We start from the raw sequence: 20,059 nt of genomic DNA on the forward strand, positions 1-20,059 counted from the left end.
AATTTATTTTTAAAAAATAGTCACTCCTAAATCTACAATAATTCAAATTCATACCTACAATTTATAAATATTCAAATTAAGACCAAAACTCGCTTTTTATATAGTTATAGAATTCATAAATATTCAAATTAAGACCAAACCCGCCTTTTTAATAGTTATACATTAATTTATTATTATTATTATTATTATGCATGTATATATGAACTTGGACTAAGCAATAAAGCCTAATAAAAAGAGGATTACAAAGTGTTTAAAGGCCCATTGAAGACCCACTAAATGTCATTCGATGGCCCAACTGATGTCCGCTAAGGGCCCAATAAGAAACCCAATGAAGGCCCATTAAAATGCCTTTAGCACAAATTCCTAAAACCCTAACATAAGCCCTGACTTAATTTTGGGGAAGTTTGAGAGAAAATCTCAGAGGGGAAAGCGATGACAGAAGCAACGCAGTTGGTCGATGCTAAGAATGTCGGTAGGAAACGGAAATCGGGGAACAAGAAGGGGTTGAATGCGAAGAAAAGGCGAATGATGCATCAAGGCGGTGAAAAGAAGGTTAAAATTAATCCAAAAACGAGGAAATTGTATCAGAAGAGGGCTAGGGATTACAATTCTGACGAGACAGAAGAAGATGAGGATCCCCAGCAAGCTCCGAGTGCAGTTGCAGTTGACGAATCCAAGCATATTGGTGATGGATTTGAAGGTGGATTATCTGACGATGGTGGTGTGGAGAATGAAGGGTTTGAGGGAGAGGAAGAAGAGGTATCGGAAGACGAAAGCGGTAAAATTCAGCCTGGGATTGTGAGGTTTTCCGAGGGGATTAAGGCTTTTAAGTCGGCATTTAAGAAGATTGTTAAGAAGAGTGCTGGCGATGAGGATGTGTTGGTGAGCTAATTTTTCTGCAATAATTGAGAAGAAATTTTAGGGGTTTTTTCTATTTTTGTTCTAAAATAGAACTTAGATTCCTCGTTTGTTCTAGCGTTTTTTTTTTGTTCCGGATTTGGGAGAGACGCATGAGGGTCATGCGTCTCTATTTTTTTTTCGTTTTTTTTTAACGACGCATGAAGGTCATGCGTCTTAGGTATAGACGCATCTCTCTCATGCGTCTGTTGTTTTTTAAAATATAATAGACGACGCATGAGCGTCATGCGTCTTAGGTAGAGACGCATGAGGCTCATGCGTCTCTATGTCGAATTAAATCAGTTCCGCGAGAGGCAGAAGGCAGAATACACGCGAGAGAGAATTCTGATAGGCGACTTCCGGCGATTCCTTGGCGATTTCTTAGCGAATCCGACAATTTCCTCTCTTTTTCCGGTAAGTTTCATTCAATCCTTCAACATTCCTTCCTTATTTGTTGTTAATTTGCATAGTTTGTTTAGATTTCCCCTAATTTTTGTAAATTAGGGTTTATAACAAATTGCTCAATTTTGTCCGATTTTTTGGTGTTTAGTTAATTGTAATGGATTTTAGTGGCTAAATTCATTCTATTGTATAGTTATTCATATATTAGAGATGCTTGGTGTTGTGATTTTGGTTGATATTGAAGAATAAAGTATAGGTTGAATTGCATATTTTAATTTAACCTTCTAATTTAGTAGCTATATGTAAATTAGGCCTTATAGTGTTGAATTGGAGTGAATCAATCATTTGATTTATGATTTGTTGTTATTTTGAAGATGAATTTGAATGGATATGTAATTTGTGTTGTAATTTGTAATTGTTGTTTTGTGAATTTGTACTTAGATTAGATGGAGACTTCAAGTTCTAGTGAGCAATTATTATATGGACCCGAAGACCCGTCCTTGCTAAATTTACAGAAACATCACATTTCACATAAACTCATGAAAGAGGGCACAACCCAAGTATTTAAAGTCCGAAGGACAGAAAGCAAGACTTGGGACGTCGAAATTCACGAGAATGTTAGATATTGGCTTGACGTCTTTGGTTTCAAAGGCGTGATCGATTGTGGGAAGCCCATGAAGGTGGACAACGAGCTGATCACGGCGTTGATTGAGCGTTGGAGACCGGAGACGCACACTTTCCATCTACCGATCGGTGAGGCGACGATCACCTTGGAAGATGTACAAGCCATTTGGGGCTTGAGGGCGGATGGTCGCGTTTTCACAGGGCGTGACTATCATGACAACTTTTCAAACTGGACCAGCAAGTGCCGCGATCTGTTGGGATGGATACCAGATACTTCCACAGAGACAAAACAAGGCGGTTTGCTGATGACCGCACTGATCAACCAGACAAGGATGCCTCTGGGTGATGACCTACCTATGTACGTATACATCCAAAGGGCACGTATCCATGCCCTAATTTTATTAGGAGGTCTCATTCTACCGGACACCACGGGGTGTAAGGTGCCATTTATGTGGTTGAATGGGCTTGGGGATCCAGAAGAGGTGAAGAATATTAGTTGGGGAAGTGCGGCATTGGCCTACCTTTATCATTATCTGTGCGAGGCTTCCATGGATAAGAGAAAAGAGTTGGGCGGGCCTATGATGCTTCTGCAGCTATGGGCGTGGGAAAGAATGCCCACATTGAGGCCTGCGTTCATTGGACCAGTTGTACACGAGCCATATACACCATGTGGCGCCAGGTATATATCTAAATATTTATTTATTAATTTATATTGGATTATTTGCTTACATCAAATATATGTACAGGTGGAAAGGAACAACGCAGATAGGAAATGCTCCTAGACATTCGGTTGAGCATTATCGTGACCAAATATCTCTGATTAGACCTGGCCAGGTGAGTATTATTTCGGTTTAGACTTCATTTATGAACTTATTACGGAATTATTCAGTGGCATTTGCATTGCTGTTTTGTAGTTTATCTGGACGCCATACGCACATTGCATACTGCCTGACTACTGCAATGATGTGACTGGATGCTCTCTGTGCGAGACCTACTTGGTATGTTGGGCCTATGTCGAGGCCCATGAGCCTGGACGAGTGCGACGACAGTTCAATCGGTACCAGGATATACCGCAGAATGTAGACAGGATGCTAAGGAACGCCGATCATTTAGGCAAAATCGGCGTGGTAAGAAGGGCAACAACTGGGCAACCACGCATCAGTTCTACATTGGGGAGTGGGACATGAGGTACGAAAGGTTCCAAGCTGCCGAATACGCCGCACCAATGTCTTTGGATATTCCCATGAGCCCGAGTTATATGGCGTGGTATAACAGAATTACAGTGACGTACATGACTCGGCCTGGGGCACGGGCCACTGCTGGGATGAATGAGTCGGCTGCTTCGATGCGACTATTTGTAAGTTTGTTATATTAAACTATATGCTTTCATGTGATATAGATTGTTTCTTATTGATATTGGTATCATTTTTTGTCTAGGTTGAGGCTTTTCAGAGGGTTTTCCATTTAACTACGGAAGACGAAATGGACCCCCGAGTGCGCCAGATTCGAGAAATTGTTAGGACTACCCTCGAAGATACGAACAACGGTGATGTCATGGAGTACCCCGCTTCTCAACATCAGGATGTGGTCATGCCGTACCAAGAAGAAGTAGTTCCACGGCGTCGTGGAGCGCGTGGTGTTCAGACTGGGGGACACGGCTACACAAAGCAGTTTAGGATGTCTCAGGCGCCTCCCGATTATGTAGCACCAGAGGCGCAGTATCAAGAGCATGACCCACCCCAGTGGTATTCACACCCGACGCATGAGTCTCAGTCGCAGTGGGACCGTCCACTGCATTCTCCAAGCCAGCCTGAGCCCGATTGGAATCGTCGCCCATATTCACAAAGCCAAGACATGTCGCAATGGAGTGGGGCCCGAGCGTCGGTCGATTCATTCTTCCAGAATTATCAGGTCATGCCTCCTGTACAAGCTGAAGAAGAAGACGATGATGAAGAAGAAGATGACAATATTGTCGAGGCACATGAGGAAGAAGACGTTGTTCATAGCATCCATGGCCAACCTCGTCCAGCTGCGGAGGGTTCATCACGCAGCGGGGTTGGGAAGCTCGTGAGCAAAGTGTACAAGAGACTATCTTCGAGGAAGAACAAGGGGATTGAACCGGCTAAGTACACTCCGTCGTCGTATAAGTAGCATGAAGAATGATGGTAGAATTGCTCGGATTGATTGAACTGATTGCAACATTGTTGCATATGATATGATATTTGGATATCTACGTTATTGTTTGGTGCTCAAATTCATGTTAATGTTTCTATGTTGATGAATTAATCATGTTTCTATTCTATTGAAAAGTCTTAATTGAATATTAATATATTACTATTAATGAATAACTAAATAGTTTATTAATTATGTGTTATAAATATAATTAAAGTAGGTAAATGTGAAAATAATCCGAAAACGCCCGATCGGGCGAAATTAGTAAAATAGAATCGCCCGATCGGGCGAACTCTCTGTATTCTGCAGTCTGCAAGTTAGAGACGCATGAGGCTCATGCGTCTCTCCCTAAGACAAGTTTAGATTTAATTGGCAGATACACAGAAACAACGTTTCATAGAAACTACACAAAACAAATTAACTACAGTGCTAGTGACATATAGAACAAACTACAATTCATCATAACACATCTCTTCTCCTGCTAAGTCCTCTTTGTCTCAAGCTCCTAAACAAAATAAAAACAAAGAAAGTTATCTTCTTACTTCATGCATACAAAGGTAAATTAAATATATAAAATCAATAATTGAGAAGGAAAAATACCTGCACTGCAGATGTCAACAATTTAGTCGGTGAGGATCCTACATAACACGACCAACTGTGCAATTTCTACGGTCATGGCCCTCTACACCGCAATTCCTGCACTTGCGGGAAGCTCTCGGTTCATCTTCCTCGCGGACATCCATTTGATTAGGAATCCTCCTTGTTCTGCCTCGTCCACGCTTTCGCGGAAGCAACTGCTCTGGTGTGATACGTAATTTCCATCCAGGATTTGCCCAATAGTCTTCGTGTCTTAGTGCTTGAAATGAGACACCATAGTACTGTGCTTCCCACGTAGCTTTGTGGTTGTGTTTATCAATGAGTTCAAACATAGAGTTACCTCGATCTCTGGCAACAGTGCACGCATGGGAACAAGGAACTCTCCACATCTGCCACTTCCCACAACTGCACTTTGAATCCATAAACTCGACGTCTTGTCTGTTATTGCCCTTTGCCTGTCCCTTTTCAACACGGGGACGACTTCGAACTTGGTAATGGCCTAGTTCTCGATCAAGTACTGAACAGTAATGCATTTGCCCCTTCGCATCATTCGCAGCAAGTTTGTCCCTCGCCCACGGGGTCAACCGACCTTCGGTATGTTGTATTTCTATCTTTCTCTCTGCCCACCATTCCACTGTTCTCCAAAATGTCAGATCAACCAAAGCTCTAATAGGTAGCTCTCTTATACCTCTCAACACGTTGTTGTAGCTCTCTGACATGTTTGTTGAGGGCACCCCCCCATCTCAGTTCATCATCGTAACAAAGAGACCAGTTCTCTTGTTTGGCTTTGTTGAGCTCGTGTATCGCAACAAGACTTTCCTCCCGTAGTGCACGTCGCCGTCGCACGTACTTGCGTACTTGAGTTGTGACACCCAATGCCCATATCATGCCTTTCGCTTTACCTCCCTTACCCTTAAGTTTAGTCAAGATATTTTTCCTCACATGGATCAAACAAAATTTGTGGTGACATATCGGCGGCTTTTTCCATTCATCAGAACGCATAGCCTTTAGGATTCCTTTATGCCTATCCGAAATGATGCACACCTCCCTTTCGTACTTCACCACATGGATTCTGACATGATCCAAAAACCACTCCCAGCTGTCGCCAGTTTCTTCATCGACAACAGCATATGCAACAGGCAGACATCTCTTGTTAGCATCAACACCACAAGCAACAAGAAGCTTACCTTTAAATCTTCCTCGAAGGTGAGTCCCGTCTATTGTTAAAACGGGTTGGCACTCCTGGAAAGCATGTATAGCAGGCCCAAGTGCCCAGAACACATAATAGAAGACTTTAGTACGGCCCTGGCTCAACAACTCGTTGTGCCTCCACTCAACGATTGTGCCTGGATTCCTATACTGCAGTTCAAGCATGTAGCCTGGCAAATCCCTAAATGACTCCTCCCATCCACCAAATACAATCTCTAAAGCCCTTCTCCGTGCATACAATGCCTTCTTATAACTGATTACCACATGAAATTTGTCATGAACAAAATTTCTTACGGCTGCGGCACTGAACTCGGCATTTTTAAGCAACTGATATCGAATACACAAAGCAATCATTGGTGATGAAAAGTTAGCATGTCCTCTATCATTACGATGGCCTTCACAACTATGTCGTCCACACCACTTCCTAATCTCCCACATATCATCATGGGCCATGTGTGTAACAGAAACTTTCCACCGACATTCATTCGCTTTATCAGCGTCGGTCTCGCTGATAATAGCTGTCCCATCTTCTGTCCTCCTTGCCGGATATTTGCACACGGCATGCCACCTTCTTACTTTGCTCTCAACCACCCTAAATTGCCGGTGTTGCCTCAAACTCCACATAGTAATAGCAGTCTTCACATGCAGTTTGCTATCAAATTTTGTTCCCACATTAATCCGATATGGGTGTTCTTCATCCCAGTACATGGTACTGCGTTCATTACCAACTTCAGGTACCTCAAAAGGACCACTAGGCAGTCTGCGAAAATATTTCAACCCGGTGTGAACGTATTCTGGAAGTGGTTGTTCACCTTGCACGACGGGTTTATACACTACCTCCTCATCACTAGAGTCAGCACCAGAATCATCACTTAAAATCTCATCAGACGAGGATGACGACAATTCTGGATCATCAAGGTCTCTTCGTACAACATGAACATCATCATGCTCTTCTACATTCTCTTGAGTATTCAATCCAACATCAGCAGCATCTGCAACATCTGTTTGCTCATTCATACCGCAATCCATGCTCAAAGGTTCAAACCTCGTAGATGATCCAACACCATGATCAACAATTGGTGGGATGAAGGCATTTCCAACATACGAATACTCAACAAATAATTCAATATGTCGAGTAGAATTTAGAGCCGCATTGAACATATAAAACACACTTTGATCACTGTCAACCGCAGTACATACATAACTCGTACCGGTACCCAAGAAACAATGCCTCCAAGATATTTCGATGAAGTGTTGGTTTGAATCTATTCTTATCTTAACACATATCATTGCAACTAATTCAGATAATGAGACACATGAATCCAATACGATGGAAGCTCTCGCACGAGGAGGATCATAACAAATACCCACTTGAGGAAGTTGATATATTCTACCACCCCAATATAAACTCACGTATACTTGCATGATTTCTGCAAAAATATATATACAAACCAACAACAATTAAAGACAATTTTTTTCATTAAACCCTAATATAGTAAGTATACAAAAGATTTATCAAAACCCTAATAATATGCAAATAAACAACAAATACGAGAACAATGTTGAAAAATTGAAGGAAACTTACCGAAATATGAAGGGAATCGCCAAGAAATCGCCAAGGAAATCGCCAAGGAAATCGCACGGGTTGTCTTCCTCTCTTTCTCTCGCGTATTCTGCCTATTCTGTCGTGGGAACTGATTTAAGCAAGTTAGAGACGCATGAGCCTCATGCGTCTCTACCTAAGACGCATGACGCTCATGCGTCGTCTATTATATTTTAAAAACAACAGACGCATGAGAGAGATGCGTCTATACCTAAGACGCATGACCTTCATGCGTCGTTAAAAAAAACGAAAAAAAAATAGAGACGCATGACCCTCATGCGTCTCTATGAAAGACGCATGACGATCATGCGTCTCATTAAAAAGAGACGCATGAGGGTCATGCGTCTCTCCCAAATCCGGAAAAAAAAAAACGCTAGAACAAACGAGGAATCTAAGTTCTATTTTAGAACAAAAATAGAAAAAACCCGAAATTTTAGTTATTTGTGTTTGATGTAACATTGATCATGTGCAGGGTCCTGTGTTATCCGCCAATAAGAAGCTGTTAGCTGAGAAGCTTGCTGAAGAGGATTTGGAAAAGAAAGTGAGGGGGGAAGCAAAGAAGGAGAGGCATATGGTATTTAAATTTTCGACCTTTGCGCTTTTGGGAAGCGTCTTGATTTATATATTTTCATTGTGTGTGTTTTGATTGATTGTTTGGATATCTTTTGATGAAAAGATAAGCGAGAAGGGGCATGTGAAGCCTGCTGAATTTTTGGATGCTCATGAGAAGCTTCTGTTGGGAGTGGCAACTAAAGGAGGTATAATATTGTTTTATGTTGGTTGTTATAGCATTCTTGTATTATATACATTGCTCTCATTTTGGAACTCTGACTCTGGTTCTTATCGCGTCCATTGTAATCCCCGAAACTCAGTGGTGAAGTTGTTCAATGCTGTATGTTTTTTATGTTAATTCTGTTTCCCTGTTTCAGTTGTAAATGAGTGTGCTGTTTACTGAAGCTACTTTTTTTATGCAGGTAAATAAGGCCCAGAATGCCCAGAAAGGTTTTAATCCTTTGATAACAAAGGACGAGAAAGGTAGGACGAAAACTAAGCATCTGATTTTTTTTTTGTCTGCAGCATGCTTGGCTTCGATAATTCCTTTCTTGGTTTTGCTAAAAGTCCCAGATTTTCTGGATTCCTGGTGGATGTATTTCTTCCCAAATTTGGAATTATATGCGTAATTTGCATCTCCACTGAAATTCATTGTTTTGGATGCTAAATCTTTTTAGGTGGTTCTTGATAGTATTTATTTATGAGCAATAAACCCAATTACCGCACGAGGTCCTATCTATCGGTCCACTGTCCTATTTTGGGTATTTCATGAATTTTCTTTTGAGAGATATTAATGAAAGAGAGGTTGAGCCTATCTGGGATTAAATGGGTTCGTGATAGTACTATTAATTTGTTTTCTATCAAATACCAATCTCCTTACGATATGGTACTGTTATGAAATGTCAGTAATAAAGCAACGGAGGAAGGAAGCCTTCTTCTCGGAGTTGGGCAGGACATCAACCCAATCAGCTGCGACAGTTATCAAGGTCATCTCCGGTTCTGCGTTCCTAGAGATCCATTTGATAAATGAATTTGTGCTATGACTCGTAGAACTTCTTCTGATCCAGTTAAACTTATCTATTATTTGTCAACTTGCAGGTTGGCACCTCAAGTGGCTCTGTGGATGGTGAAGCTCCTGCATGGGCGGTGAAGCTCCTGCATGGGCCCCTCTGCATGACAATTACATGTTGATGAACCCCAAGTTGAAAGATTGGGATAAGATGCAGGTAATGTTATTGTACAAACCCTCTAATTCCTAGCATGAGATTTGATTTGGATACGATGACTGGCTGTCGTTGTTTCAACAAATCTTCGATACAAATCTTTGGCAATTTGGGCTTTCTCCTCACCCTCTTTGTACTTCTAGGATACAAATGCTGCAGACGACTTTCACCAGGAACGAAGAGTGATGCATAAGGATAAATTATTTGTCTATGGTGAACCATGCAAGTTGGATGAAGCTGCTCGGTACTCACTGTCTTGACCTTTCACACGATCTACTCTCAACAGTGAAGAAAATACAGCAATGCCTCTTAAGACCCCGAGCTGGTTTAGGGGGAAGAAGTCTGGGATCTGTTCCTGATTAATACGAAGGATACAGTGGTTTATTTAACATTTATTTTTCAATACTATAATAGAGATTTCCAAAGGTTATAGTAGTTTGTTTGCGTTCTTGTTTCTTTGTGCTAAAAAAGCAGTTAAGTAATATATTCAATATTATAAACATATGCTTCCTGAAAAGTACAAATCCCAACATTCTGTAACTACTTGAACAATAAGGGAAACACAAACACAAAGTAGCAAGCAGTTGCGAATCACCAGAGTCAAACAATCAATGACAAACAAAATCCACCAACTGATGTCTACATATGTATAAACAAATACTACTAGCTCTTATGAAAACAACAAATCTCAGCCTTTGTTCTAACACTAGTGCTATAATGAAGGTGTTGCATGCCATCCAACATGGGGAAAGGAGAGAAAATACACAGTTTTAACTTTCTTCTAGTCCACCAAGATCTCAGAAAGAGTATTTACTACTACGACTGCGTACGAACAACCACATTCCTCGAGTGAGCAAATTGAGTCTCTGCTATGTAGACCCGGATGCACTGGCCGCGAAGAATTGTTGTTCCACCATTATTATGAAAAATGTGCACCTTGAGAGGAGGGTGATGCTCTAAGAGGTAGGAGGCTCTTTCTCTTCTCCTCGCAGTCGCAGGTCATGCTAATTAATCTAAACTAGCTGGTAAGTGCAGGTGCAGATGGGTGATCCTTGTCTCCACCCAATGCAAATATACATGTGGAGCTATCAAGGGGAATGGAGAAATCAGCATGAGTCATCAAGCATTATCTGTTCATACAATATAACACGGTCAAGGAAGGTTTCGTCCAGCATCTCCAGTTTAGTATTTCTATCGATTTATTTTCCGCTCAGTAGCTCTTGCTTGGGCTCAGTGGATCATAGTCGTAAGTTTCACCAGCCTTGACAAAGCGTCCCTTCACACGCCTCCGTACATCTGCTCTTGCCTTGCGAGATTCGTACCTCACTTTCTTCTCAAACCTGCCGTGTCATTGAAATTAACATGTAAGAAGGAAACTCATAATGAATAGTAAATACTTCACTCAAAGAAGAGGGAATTAAGGAGGTTCAAAAAAATGAGAACAAGCCTTTTAGATTGATAAGCATCTATGAATAAAAGAGATGTAGCTTCGAGTTTTAGAAACTGTGCAGCTCTCGAGGGGTAATAGTAACATGAATTGAACGAAAATCTTACATCCGTGATTTCTTCTTCTCTTTGTACCGCATGACAGCATTGGTCCTACTAGTAGAAGGTATGGAACTCTCAGGACCTGGAGGGTACCATGGTGGGTCACCCAAGATTGCCAATGATGAAACTCCACAGTCTTGATAATCTCCACCAGTGGTTTCCCCAGTTAGGCCGGAAAATGAGAGGCCTGAGTGTGCCTGCTTCGTGAAACATAAGTTGGGCTCAGTTTTAGAGCTAATAACTGAATCTGCAGATGCTACATTGCTGCAAGCTGGTTGCATCGGATTTAGTCCTCCAGTCGATGATACCTAAGAAGTAGCAAGAAACCAAGTATCTTAGCCTTCCTATCGAGATGAGATAAGATGTTTCAGAAATTTCATCACAGGAATTACCTCAGCAGCAGAAGCACCTTGACAGTTGGACGTGGACATTTCTTTCATCCCAAATATCCCATCGTCACCAAAAATATTTTTTGGATTATCATGAGACATACCAAAAAGTTCGTCATAGTTTTCAAAACCCATGTCAATCTCATCCATGTTGAGATTATCATAGCAACCATCATCCTCATACAAAGTACGCCCTTTTGCTCCAAATAAGGGAACCTGAAATGCAAGAGAAAGACCCAACACACCATCAGCATATTAGATATACCAAACCACACTTTTACTTCCTCAAGTTGCCTTTTTAACTCTTTCTTACATTTATCCAACATAGTAAAACCAACATAAGATTTATCTTCCAATCATTTGTTAGAATCCTGTATGTCACAATTCTATTCAATCATAGCATGCATTAATAGATGAAGCCGCCTTCACACCTCACTATACCTCAATACCATCCATCAGTGCACAGAAATAGATGCAAACGGACACAAATGAGGTAAATACTGTCACTGTTGACAAATTTGGTTATGTAAACATAGGTAGATACCTTGGGCATGGAAGTGCTAGTAGATGCTGTCAGCTGATCCACATTCTGCAGCCTGTGATCAAGAAGATTTAATGACTCCATCCAACCTGCTGGTTTATCCAAGACCATATTAGGCTGGCTGCTAGCTTCCCCCCGTAACGATTCATTTTGTGTGTTAGCTTTTTCTTGGGGTTCTTGGCGATCTATTGTTCTGTTATCAGTAATACTCATTGAACCCATTTCCTGCTCACATGCAGAATCTCCGACTGTAGGAGAATTCAAGAGAAAAGGCCAAACAGCAGAAAGTTCTGAAAGCAAAGGGCACCCTGAGTAACAATTAACAGGTTGTCTCTTATGTACGGGACTTACATTTGAATTAACATGTCCCATCCAATCACAATTTTGACAAAGGGACAACTTCTCTTCTATACATCGTACAAAAGCTGGTTGAGAATTGCATCTTTCACAAACAAGTGTCCTCGGGTGACGCCTTGAAAGGGCATTTGCAGAATGGACAGAGCAGTCACAAGACAAACATAAACTAGCTGCATCAGACCGACAGAATACTACAGATCTTTGCTCCCCACAGAAATCACAAAGATATCCCATGTTTCAATTCGTCTACCACTTATTTGGATTTTGGCCCAGAAACCAGGTAATCTAAGAACAGTAAAGTTTTCCTCGAAGAGAGTTGGAGTTGGGCAATGCTTTACGATCAGTTATATAACACTATCTGCAGCAAAAGGCATTGTTATCGCAAGGAAGGTAGCAGTTACCATAACTAAATAGTTCATGCAACACTCAACTTCAATAAGAGCTAGGTAAACATGTACGATTCACGAATATTTACACATGAGCAGGAATAAAAATGAGTGATGGCAACAAATGAAACAATCCCAACAAGTAATCAATTAAGATACAGGAAACAGGAGTGGACAAATTTCCATCAGATCGGAAACACCAGCTTACTTTATAACTGGAAAATGCAAGAACAAGTTCTTAGTGACATGTATCAACATAGTAATACAGTAAATTACAAGAAGAAACAATAAGAGAAGCCAAACCAATAGCAGCAAAATGCACTCAGACGCATTATAAAAAGATATAGACGAGAGCAAAAAGGTGCTTCATGGCTCCAACCTCCAACATGTTATAAATCAGAATCCAAACTAAAAAGCCAATATTTATGAAGATAAATAAATGATGAATTTAGATATTTTAGAACTACTACATATCTACAATACATACATATTGATTGTCACAAAAAATACAGCCATCTTCCTGTTCCTTCAAAACACACACCAATCTGTTCATGATTTATACTACTCCATATAATAGTGTCCAAATTAACTGCAAATGCTCCTGGAAGACATGAATATACTGGGAAAAAAGGATAAATAATGTATTTATTTTATATTAAAAAATCATGACAAAAATGCAAAATTATAGCTCCCTGTTTTCAAAGATATGTGACACACACAGAGTGTGTGTGTGTGTGTGAGAGAGAGAGAGAGGACCAAATCCCTAAAATCTCTGAATCCCAGCTAAATGGAGTACTCCATTAGATTCAGACAACTATATTCAAAGGAAAAAAAGACACATAACAAAACACACAAGCTTAAGCTGAAATCCCCAAAAATCAAATTAATCAAAAAATAATCAACCAAAGTTTATAACAAAAGAAGAAGAAAACCAAAAGAAGCCGGCATAACCAAAAAAAGCAAAATCCATTTCCCAATACGCTAGAACCCTTACTTCCTTTCCCCTAATCAGCAAGAAAAAGGGCATCCAACAGCCAGTTTCTATCAAGAGAAAAGCAGAAAGGCTTTTTCAGCAAGCTTTGAATCTCGCTAAAACCCTAACAAACAGCACAGAAAAAGATAAAGATCTGACCTTTCTCCAAGGGATTAGCTCTCTCTCTCTCTGAGCTGAGCCAGACAAGACTGCGATTTTGGGGGCTGAGTTGTTTGAGAGGATGATTAAATTAATGGGAAAAGTGATAAAAAGTGCAGAGAGAGAAAGTGCAGAGAGAGAAGAAAGGGTAGTGAGGTGGGCCCCTGTCCTTTTCATGAAAAAGATATGCTCATTTTTTCATTTCTACATTTTCTATTAATAATATTTTAATAATTACGTAATATTTTTTTTACTTTATTGTCCTTTAAAATTTGTGGGGATAATCATGTTTATTTCAACCAAAGCATGTGCAGGTATTATTTTTATTAAATGACTTGTGTTTTAAGCTGGGAATCGGATATTTTATTACTCCATTTTTTGGCCTTATCGCAAATCTAGTCGAGCAGGATTAGTCAAATTCCGCCAAACGCGAATTCGGCACACCTATATCAAACCAAAAAAAAACTAAACAATTCTATATAAAAGTTGGGAATTTTCATTAAGCTCAAACGAATTTTTATGGAGTAGTTGGACTTATTTTAAATTTGTAGCTTCCAACTAAATGTTAGTAAGAAACAGAGAGAAGTAGTAATACATTCTATTTATTTTATTCGAAATAAATTTCATAAATGAAATTGTATCTGTTAGCTGGAAGTTGATATATTGACTGATGTGCAAGTGCAGAAAAAGTATGAATGTTGACTATTTTGAGTAATAATTAAATGTCATTTTTAACGTTTGGGCGGTGTTAGAATATAGAAAAGTCGTATATCTGTAAATTAAGATGAAGAAAAAGGAATTTAGAAGCTACATAGAGAATTAATGAAACCTACTAAATTTAATATTTTTATCAAATCAAATTAAAGTGTTCCAATATAAGTAGTTCACCAATGTTCTCTATCTCTCTCTCTCAGTTTAGTTCATTGGGTAAGTAACTAAGTTTACAAATAGTACTTTTTTATTTAATAACGTGACAAATATCTTCGATCACACAAATACATCTGAATCACAATTAATAACGTGACACATATCTTTAATCAATAGTTTTAATTCAAAAAAATTCAAAATAAGTATAGTTTCTTTTTATGTATCCATAGAGTAATGACTAAAGAGGCGAGCTTAAAAGCTGCCAGCAATACGGACTAAAAAATAAATATTACTACTCCATAAACTACCTATTTAAAAAATTATGGAGTATAAATATTAAAAGGGCACCACTGTTATGAAAGATGTGATTATTTAAATAGATAAGGCAATTAAGGAAATATGCAATGAAAGATATGATTAATTAAGAAAAAGTTGTATGAATAAAGTAATTAAAGCAATAACTAAACAACTAGAAAAGGTTAAAGAAATGATATTTTTATATAAAGGAGGATAAGCACGTGGCGGCAAAGGAAAGCAACAAAGTTTTGAGAGTTACCGTACACGTCAGTAAACTTTGGGGAAAAGGTTGTCAAATAGTAATATTTAATTTAGGCTTTTATTTGTCTTTTAATGAGCATTACCATCATAAAATTAGTTTAGGAATATAATCACTTAAAACGTAACCATAGAAAATATTGGGCCGGACCAAAACCAGTGCCTAAGGTTTTATGGCCCAGTTCAAACTTTGTTCAAGATGGGCCCATGAATATTTGGCATGGCCATGTGCCTAAAATAATTTCCTATCGATAAATATATATACTCCATCTGTTCTCTACCAGTAGTCTTGGACTCTTGGTAGTGAAATGCACGGAATTTATTGAATATTTGTTCAAGTAAAAGAAATAATATGATTGAAAAAAAATTGTTGAAATATTGTTAAGTGAAGTTGAATAAATAGTACTCCCTCTGTTCCATGTTAATAGAGTCATTTTTCTATTTTAGGAAGTTCCAAGTTAATTGAGTCGTTTCTACTTTTGACAAAAAGTAATTCTCCCTTTTACTTTATTCTCTCTTTCTCTCTCTTACTTTATTCTCTCTTACTTTTTTCACCATCAATTTAACACACTATTCTTAAACTCCGTGCCGAAAAGAAATGTCTCTATTAAAAAGGAACGGAGGGAGTACTAGTAGAAAGAAAAAGTTGGATAGAGAAATAGAAAGAAGTTTCTATCTAATAGTGGATGTAAGAGACAGAATGCTAAACAAGTTGGAGTATAGCAAAGAAGTAGGGGTGTGCATTCGGGTTTCGGTTCGGTTTTTTGCAAAAACCGAACCAAAACCGAAAAACCGAATTTAGTTCAAAATTCAAACCGAACCGAACCCGAAAAACCGAAAAAACCGAAAACCGAACTTAAAAAACCGAAAAACCCGAAAAAAAACCGAAAAACCTGAAAAAAATAAATATAATATAAATATATATTTATATATGTGTATTTTATTTTATTTTATATATACTAATAGAATATTTATATATAATATAAAATTAATATTACTATATAATATATATTATATAGTAGAATATATTAAAAGAATATATATTATATATAATATAATATATTAAATTAATAGAATATATATATAATTCGGTTTTTCGGTTTTTCGGTTTTTTTCTTCGCCCGAACCGAACCGAATTTCAAAATTTCGGTTTGGTTCGGTTCGGATATTCGGTTTCCGGTTTTTTTGCTCACCCCTACAAAGAAGTACATTTGCTATTGTAATTCGACAAGCATTCAATTCTCAAAAGTAGGTGAAAGAATGAAGAAAAAACCTGCAATGAGGCAAAGGCTGCGTTGTTTGTCGGTGCATCCTGAACAAGCTCGGGGTTTTCGCTTGCCAGCTTCGGCAGAAAATAGGTTTCCTGCACGAGAAAAAATGAGGCTTCACACAGAAACCAGTTCTGCGTGCCTACAAAGCATCAGATCAAGACGATCCACTGCAAATGAAAGCGACAAATTAAATGAGTTCAGGGATTCTCAAAAATGTCCTAACGTGTATGAGAATATCCCAAAAGACGTGTGCATTTCTTTTGCAAATCCAAGGGAATAGTATTTCATCTTCACTCCTCAAAGCTCTCAAACCAAACATCAAGAGCTCATTTGTTTAATTATTCAAGTGTCTTGATGCAACAATCTACAGGTGCTTGTATAGCTTTCAAACTACCGCCCCAGAGAATTCTTAGTTGGAGTGCATACAGTACAACTATTGAGAAACTAATAGCATAATATTAAGGTGTAAGGGGAACTACATAAGACGTTACAACTAACCAGAAAGCACTTACCTGATGGTGGAGAAAAGCTTGACCATGGTCAGGTTTTGAAACTCTGTTCGTGCTGATTGTACCTCCTCTATAAAGTCAAGTAAGGAACCTAGAAGTGAACTTGTTACCTGTGAACCAAAGAAAGATAAAGAGTAATAGGAAGAATTATCTTATAAATTATCTTAAATACAATTAGGCACCTGTTACTTACTTGAGTTTCTTGTACCAAGGTTTTTGTACCCACATACTTGTGAGCAGTCTCAGCGTCAAACACAAACCGAAATGCTGTGCAAGCATTCGTATTTGGAAAATTCTGTGAAGCAGTAACAGTTTTGGCAGCAAGATATTGAGTTGATAGCAACACAACACATAAATTAAACATCTCAAGTTCACTGCAGTATCCCCTTTGTGATGTTTGTCTCATTCAACTTAAATGAGTTTCAGACACTAGATTTAGGACCAACGATGAATTTTATGCTGCAACATCATTGATAAAATTAAATTGAAACATTGAGAGGCTGCAGTAAAGATACTTCTACTATCACAACATATGAAATATATACCTCTGAATGATTAAGTCAAGGTGATCCAGGATAACATTGTATCTCGTTTTATATAAATTTACTATCATATAATGTTCCCTGTGCATTTTCCAGTCAAAGCTTTTGGTACAAGTTTTTGGTTGCTCTTACCACAGCAGTCTCCCCTGCCATAACACACCATCACCTCCATTTTAATGAACAAGCTAAGTGACAGCTAAATAAGATAAGCAATGTAACAACTAAAGATATACAGAGAGCAACATCACTCTCGATCCACTACTGTTTCTTAAAAGTTAGGTGGCAAGAATAAACACCTGTGTATCCAGACGAATAACCCTGTGAGAAGTCTTCTTTGCCAATTGTTCTGTTGCCATAGTACTTGTCTCACCAACTCCAGGTTCAGCTTTCAATTTGCAGCATGAATGAAATGTTCTTGTCAAGGTTATCTAAAGCTTCTAAGGTCAGCCTCATTTTAGTTAGTTAATCATGGCAATTGGCAAACCTCGCAAAAAGAATGCATCTCACTTTTCAAACATGATTTGACATATGTAGTAAATCAAGCTGAGTTAAGATGAGCTTCTTTCTAACCAATACCTTCATAGTTAATGATAGACTATTATAGGCAGGTGTGAAACGGTTCACTCCCACTTCAGTATAATGTATTTGGTTGTCCAAGTCTCAGGCTGAAACTATTAAAACTGAACATCAGAAACTGTGCAGTTTCAAAATCGTGTGTGAATATGAGAACCAATTGCATATCACCTCTAGCTCAAGAGGCACTTTACACATTAAGTGGTACTGACAGGGGATATGAAGATCATGAATGTAAATGAATCTGTTTTCTTCCAATTGCAATGAGTGTGACGGAATCCAGGACAGCATCACAAGTTTCCAGTGTAGGAAAATTTCAGTGCCAAACGCAGAAGCAACTAGATTGCTAACAGTCAGTGATGTAGTAATTGTTTACAAGTTTGAGCAACTTATTTGTTTCCAGTGGTGACGAGTAGAGTAATCACTTGGGGCACCACCCTTAGATCCAGTCTTTCTATGAAGAAACTCTATATGGATAGATAAATATTTTGATGGCAAGGGAAAAAACAATATACCAGCAAAGGTGGCAATTGAAGTTTGTTTGAAACAATAACCTGATTCTAAAAATCATGAACGGAGATTATAGATCGCTCGCTAACAATAACTATGCCAGCTGATGAACCATAAAATTTTAAACAGTAAACACCATTGATCACTAAAACAACAATCGAAAAGTAGATCCCATTATTCAATCACTAAGGAAACCATTCAACGAACACAATAAACCGACAGAAGAACACAGAAAACAACCATAAAAATAGCCAGGCAATGAAACTCGCCGTCATTTGAAGAAGCAGAACCCGTCAAGCTCCCCCCTGAGGAAGGCGATCTAATCGGCTGCAAAAACGACCTTTGCATTTCCATTATCTCTTCCTCAAGGCTATCACAACCATCATCCTCGCCACCAAACACCTTACCACGCTCCGACAGCCCGCGTAACCTGAATCCAGCTGGCGAATCGTCCGCCATTTTCGCAGTCTCCACCTGAGATGTCTCGTTGAACTCCTCATCACGGTCGAAGAAGTAAACAGATGTCATCTCAGCAAAGCTCACCCTGCGAACCCGCTTTTTGTTCAGAGCCACCGTGTCGGAGTTCTCAGCCGCCATGTGACGGCGGTCTCCGTCGGCGTTGTGATCCTCCTTGGAATCCATGACAAAAACCTCTGAATTACGGTTTTCCACCGATTGGAGCTAGGGCTTTTGCATTTTCCAGTTTTGGAGGGAAAGGGGATGCGGATTTTTATATGTTTGAATGATGAAGGGGTATCGACTTTTGGAAATTGCATTTTTGACCCCTGGAGGTGTAAGAACATGAAAAATGGCGGGTGAGTTGATGATTATTGATTAATTGACAAAGATTAAGGACACAATTAGCGGGTGATTAATTATATTTGGAAACTGATCCATTGTGAACGAAGGGTGGGAATATACAAATAAATGTTTGGAGAGTCTAGTGTTAGAACATATAATGGCCAATGGGAAACATTGTCTGAATTGAAACACATCACTCATTTTTCTGTTTGCAAGATGATGCAACCACTGGCGGATCCAGGTGGGGTCGGGCGGGGTCGGCCGACCCCACCACCTGCCACGGAGTGCACCGAAAAGTTACTTTCTTCGGCCTCTGACCCTACGGCGTTCACGTCTCCGCCCCCACCTCACGTCCTCACGCTGTGTGAGATGATGAGGAGACTGATCAGAGAGAAAGGAAGGAAGTGAGGCAGCCGGATGGGTAGACTGTTGTCGAGAACGAAGGAGTTGGAGGGGAAGAGTCCTTCCGCGGTTTTTGTTTTCGAAGAGAAAGAGGAATGGTATTGGCGATGTCATTATTGTTTTCTCATCCCTATATTCACTCGTGAAATAGAATAAACCGGTATCAATAAATTTAACTAAGTTTAAAAGATTAAATATCTTAAATATGTTATCTAATTGTAAAATGGGCTTTGAAATATTTTCTTTATTTGAATTAATTCTTAGAAGTCCATTAAAAATATTTTCTCATCTTATCAATTAATGTTAAATAGTAGTAGTAGTAATATTTTTTTTACAGTATATCAAAATCAATTTATCTAAATTAACCACCTACTTATATAAAGTAAATATTTCTTAA

At 39.0% G+C, this 20,059-nt stretch overlaps 2 protein-coding genes across 4 annotated transcripts; one reads left to right on the forward strand and one right to left on the reverse strand.

Annotated features, from left to right (window-relative positions):
• The first annotated feature begins 431 nt into the window (after window positions 1–431).
• On the forward strand, window positions 432–9,247 carry LOC121810856 (RRP15-like protein). The gene is made up of 7 exons (XM_042211573.1): window positions 432–882; window positions 7,977–8,078; window positions 8,181–8,262; window positions 8,377–8,396; window positions 8,479–8,539; window positions 8,963–9,042; window positions 9,155–9,247. Exons 1-7 carry the CDS (start codon window positions 433–435, stop codon window positions 9,245–9,247), a joined length of 888 nt encoding a protein of 295 aa, XP_042067507.1. The 5' UTR covers window position 432.
• A 616-nt stretch (window positions 9,248–9,863) lies between these two features.
• Window positions 9,864–13,758, reverse strand: LOC121811090 (zinc finger protein CONSTANS-LIKE 9-like). 3 transcript variants are annotated; one of them, XM_042211883.1, is made up of 5 exons: window positions 13,633–13,758; window positions 11,761–12,472; window positions 11,220–11,432; window positions 10,834–11,135; window positions 9,864–10,619 (listed from the first exon to the last, which is right to left on the reverse strand). In XM_042211883.1, the coding sequence occupies exons 2-5, from the start codon at window positions 12,346–12,348 to the stop codon at window positions 10,490–10,492; spliced, it is 1,233 nt and encodes a 410-aa protein (XP_042067817.1). In that variant the 5' UTR covers window positions 12,349–12,472; window positions 13,633–13,758; the 3' UTR covers window positions 9,864–10,489. The 3 variants fall into 3 exon arrangements, with proteins under 3 accessions (XP_042067817.1, XP_042067819.1, XP_042067816.1); XM_042211885.1 differs by having other exon boundaries at window positions 11,761–12,468; window positions 13,633–13,717; XM_042211882.1 differs by lacking the exon at window positions 13,633–13,758 and adding an exon at window positions 12,988–13,437.
• Window positions 13,759–20,059: the final 6,301 nt, after the last annotated feature.

This window comes from Salvia splendens, chromosome 7, assembly GCF_004379255.2.
Source record: "Salvia splendens isolate huo1 chromosome 7, SspV2, whole genome shotgun sequence".
In the NCBI taxonomy this organism is placed as follows: Eukaryota; Viridiplantae; Streptophyta; class Magnoliopsida; order Lamiales; family Lamiaceae; genus Salvia; species Salvia splendens.

Coding starts and splice junctions, on each gene's coding strand:
- LOC121810856 (XM_042211573.1), top strand. CDS start 433: ATGACAGAAGCAACGCAGTTGGTCGATGCTAAGAATGTCGGTAGGAAA. Junction 8,079..8,180: donor CAAAGAAGGAGAGGCATATG/GTATTTAAATTT, acceptor TTTGATGAAAAG/ATAAGCGAGAAGGGGCATGT. Junction 8,540..8,962: donor GATAACAAAGGACGAGAAAG/GTAGGACGAAAA, acceptor ATGAAATGTCAG/TAATAAAGCAACGGAGGAAG.
- LOC121811090 (XM_042211883.1), bottom strand. CDS start 12,348: ATGGGATATCTTTGTGATTTCTGTGGGGAGCAAAGATCTGTAGTATTC. Junction 11,136..11,219: donor AAGGTGCTTCTGCTGCTGAG/GTAATTCCTGTG, acceptor GCTACTTCTTAG/GTATCATCGACTGGAGGACT. Junction 10,620..10,833: donor GAGAAGAAGAAATCACGGAT/GTAAGATTTTCG, acceptor ATGACACGGCAG/GTTTGAGAAGAAAGTGAGGT.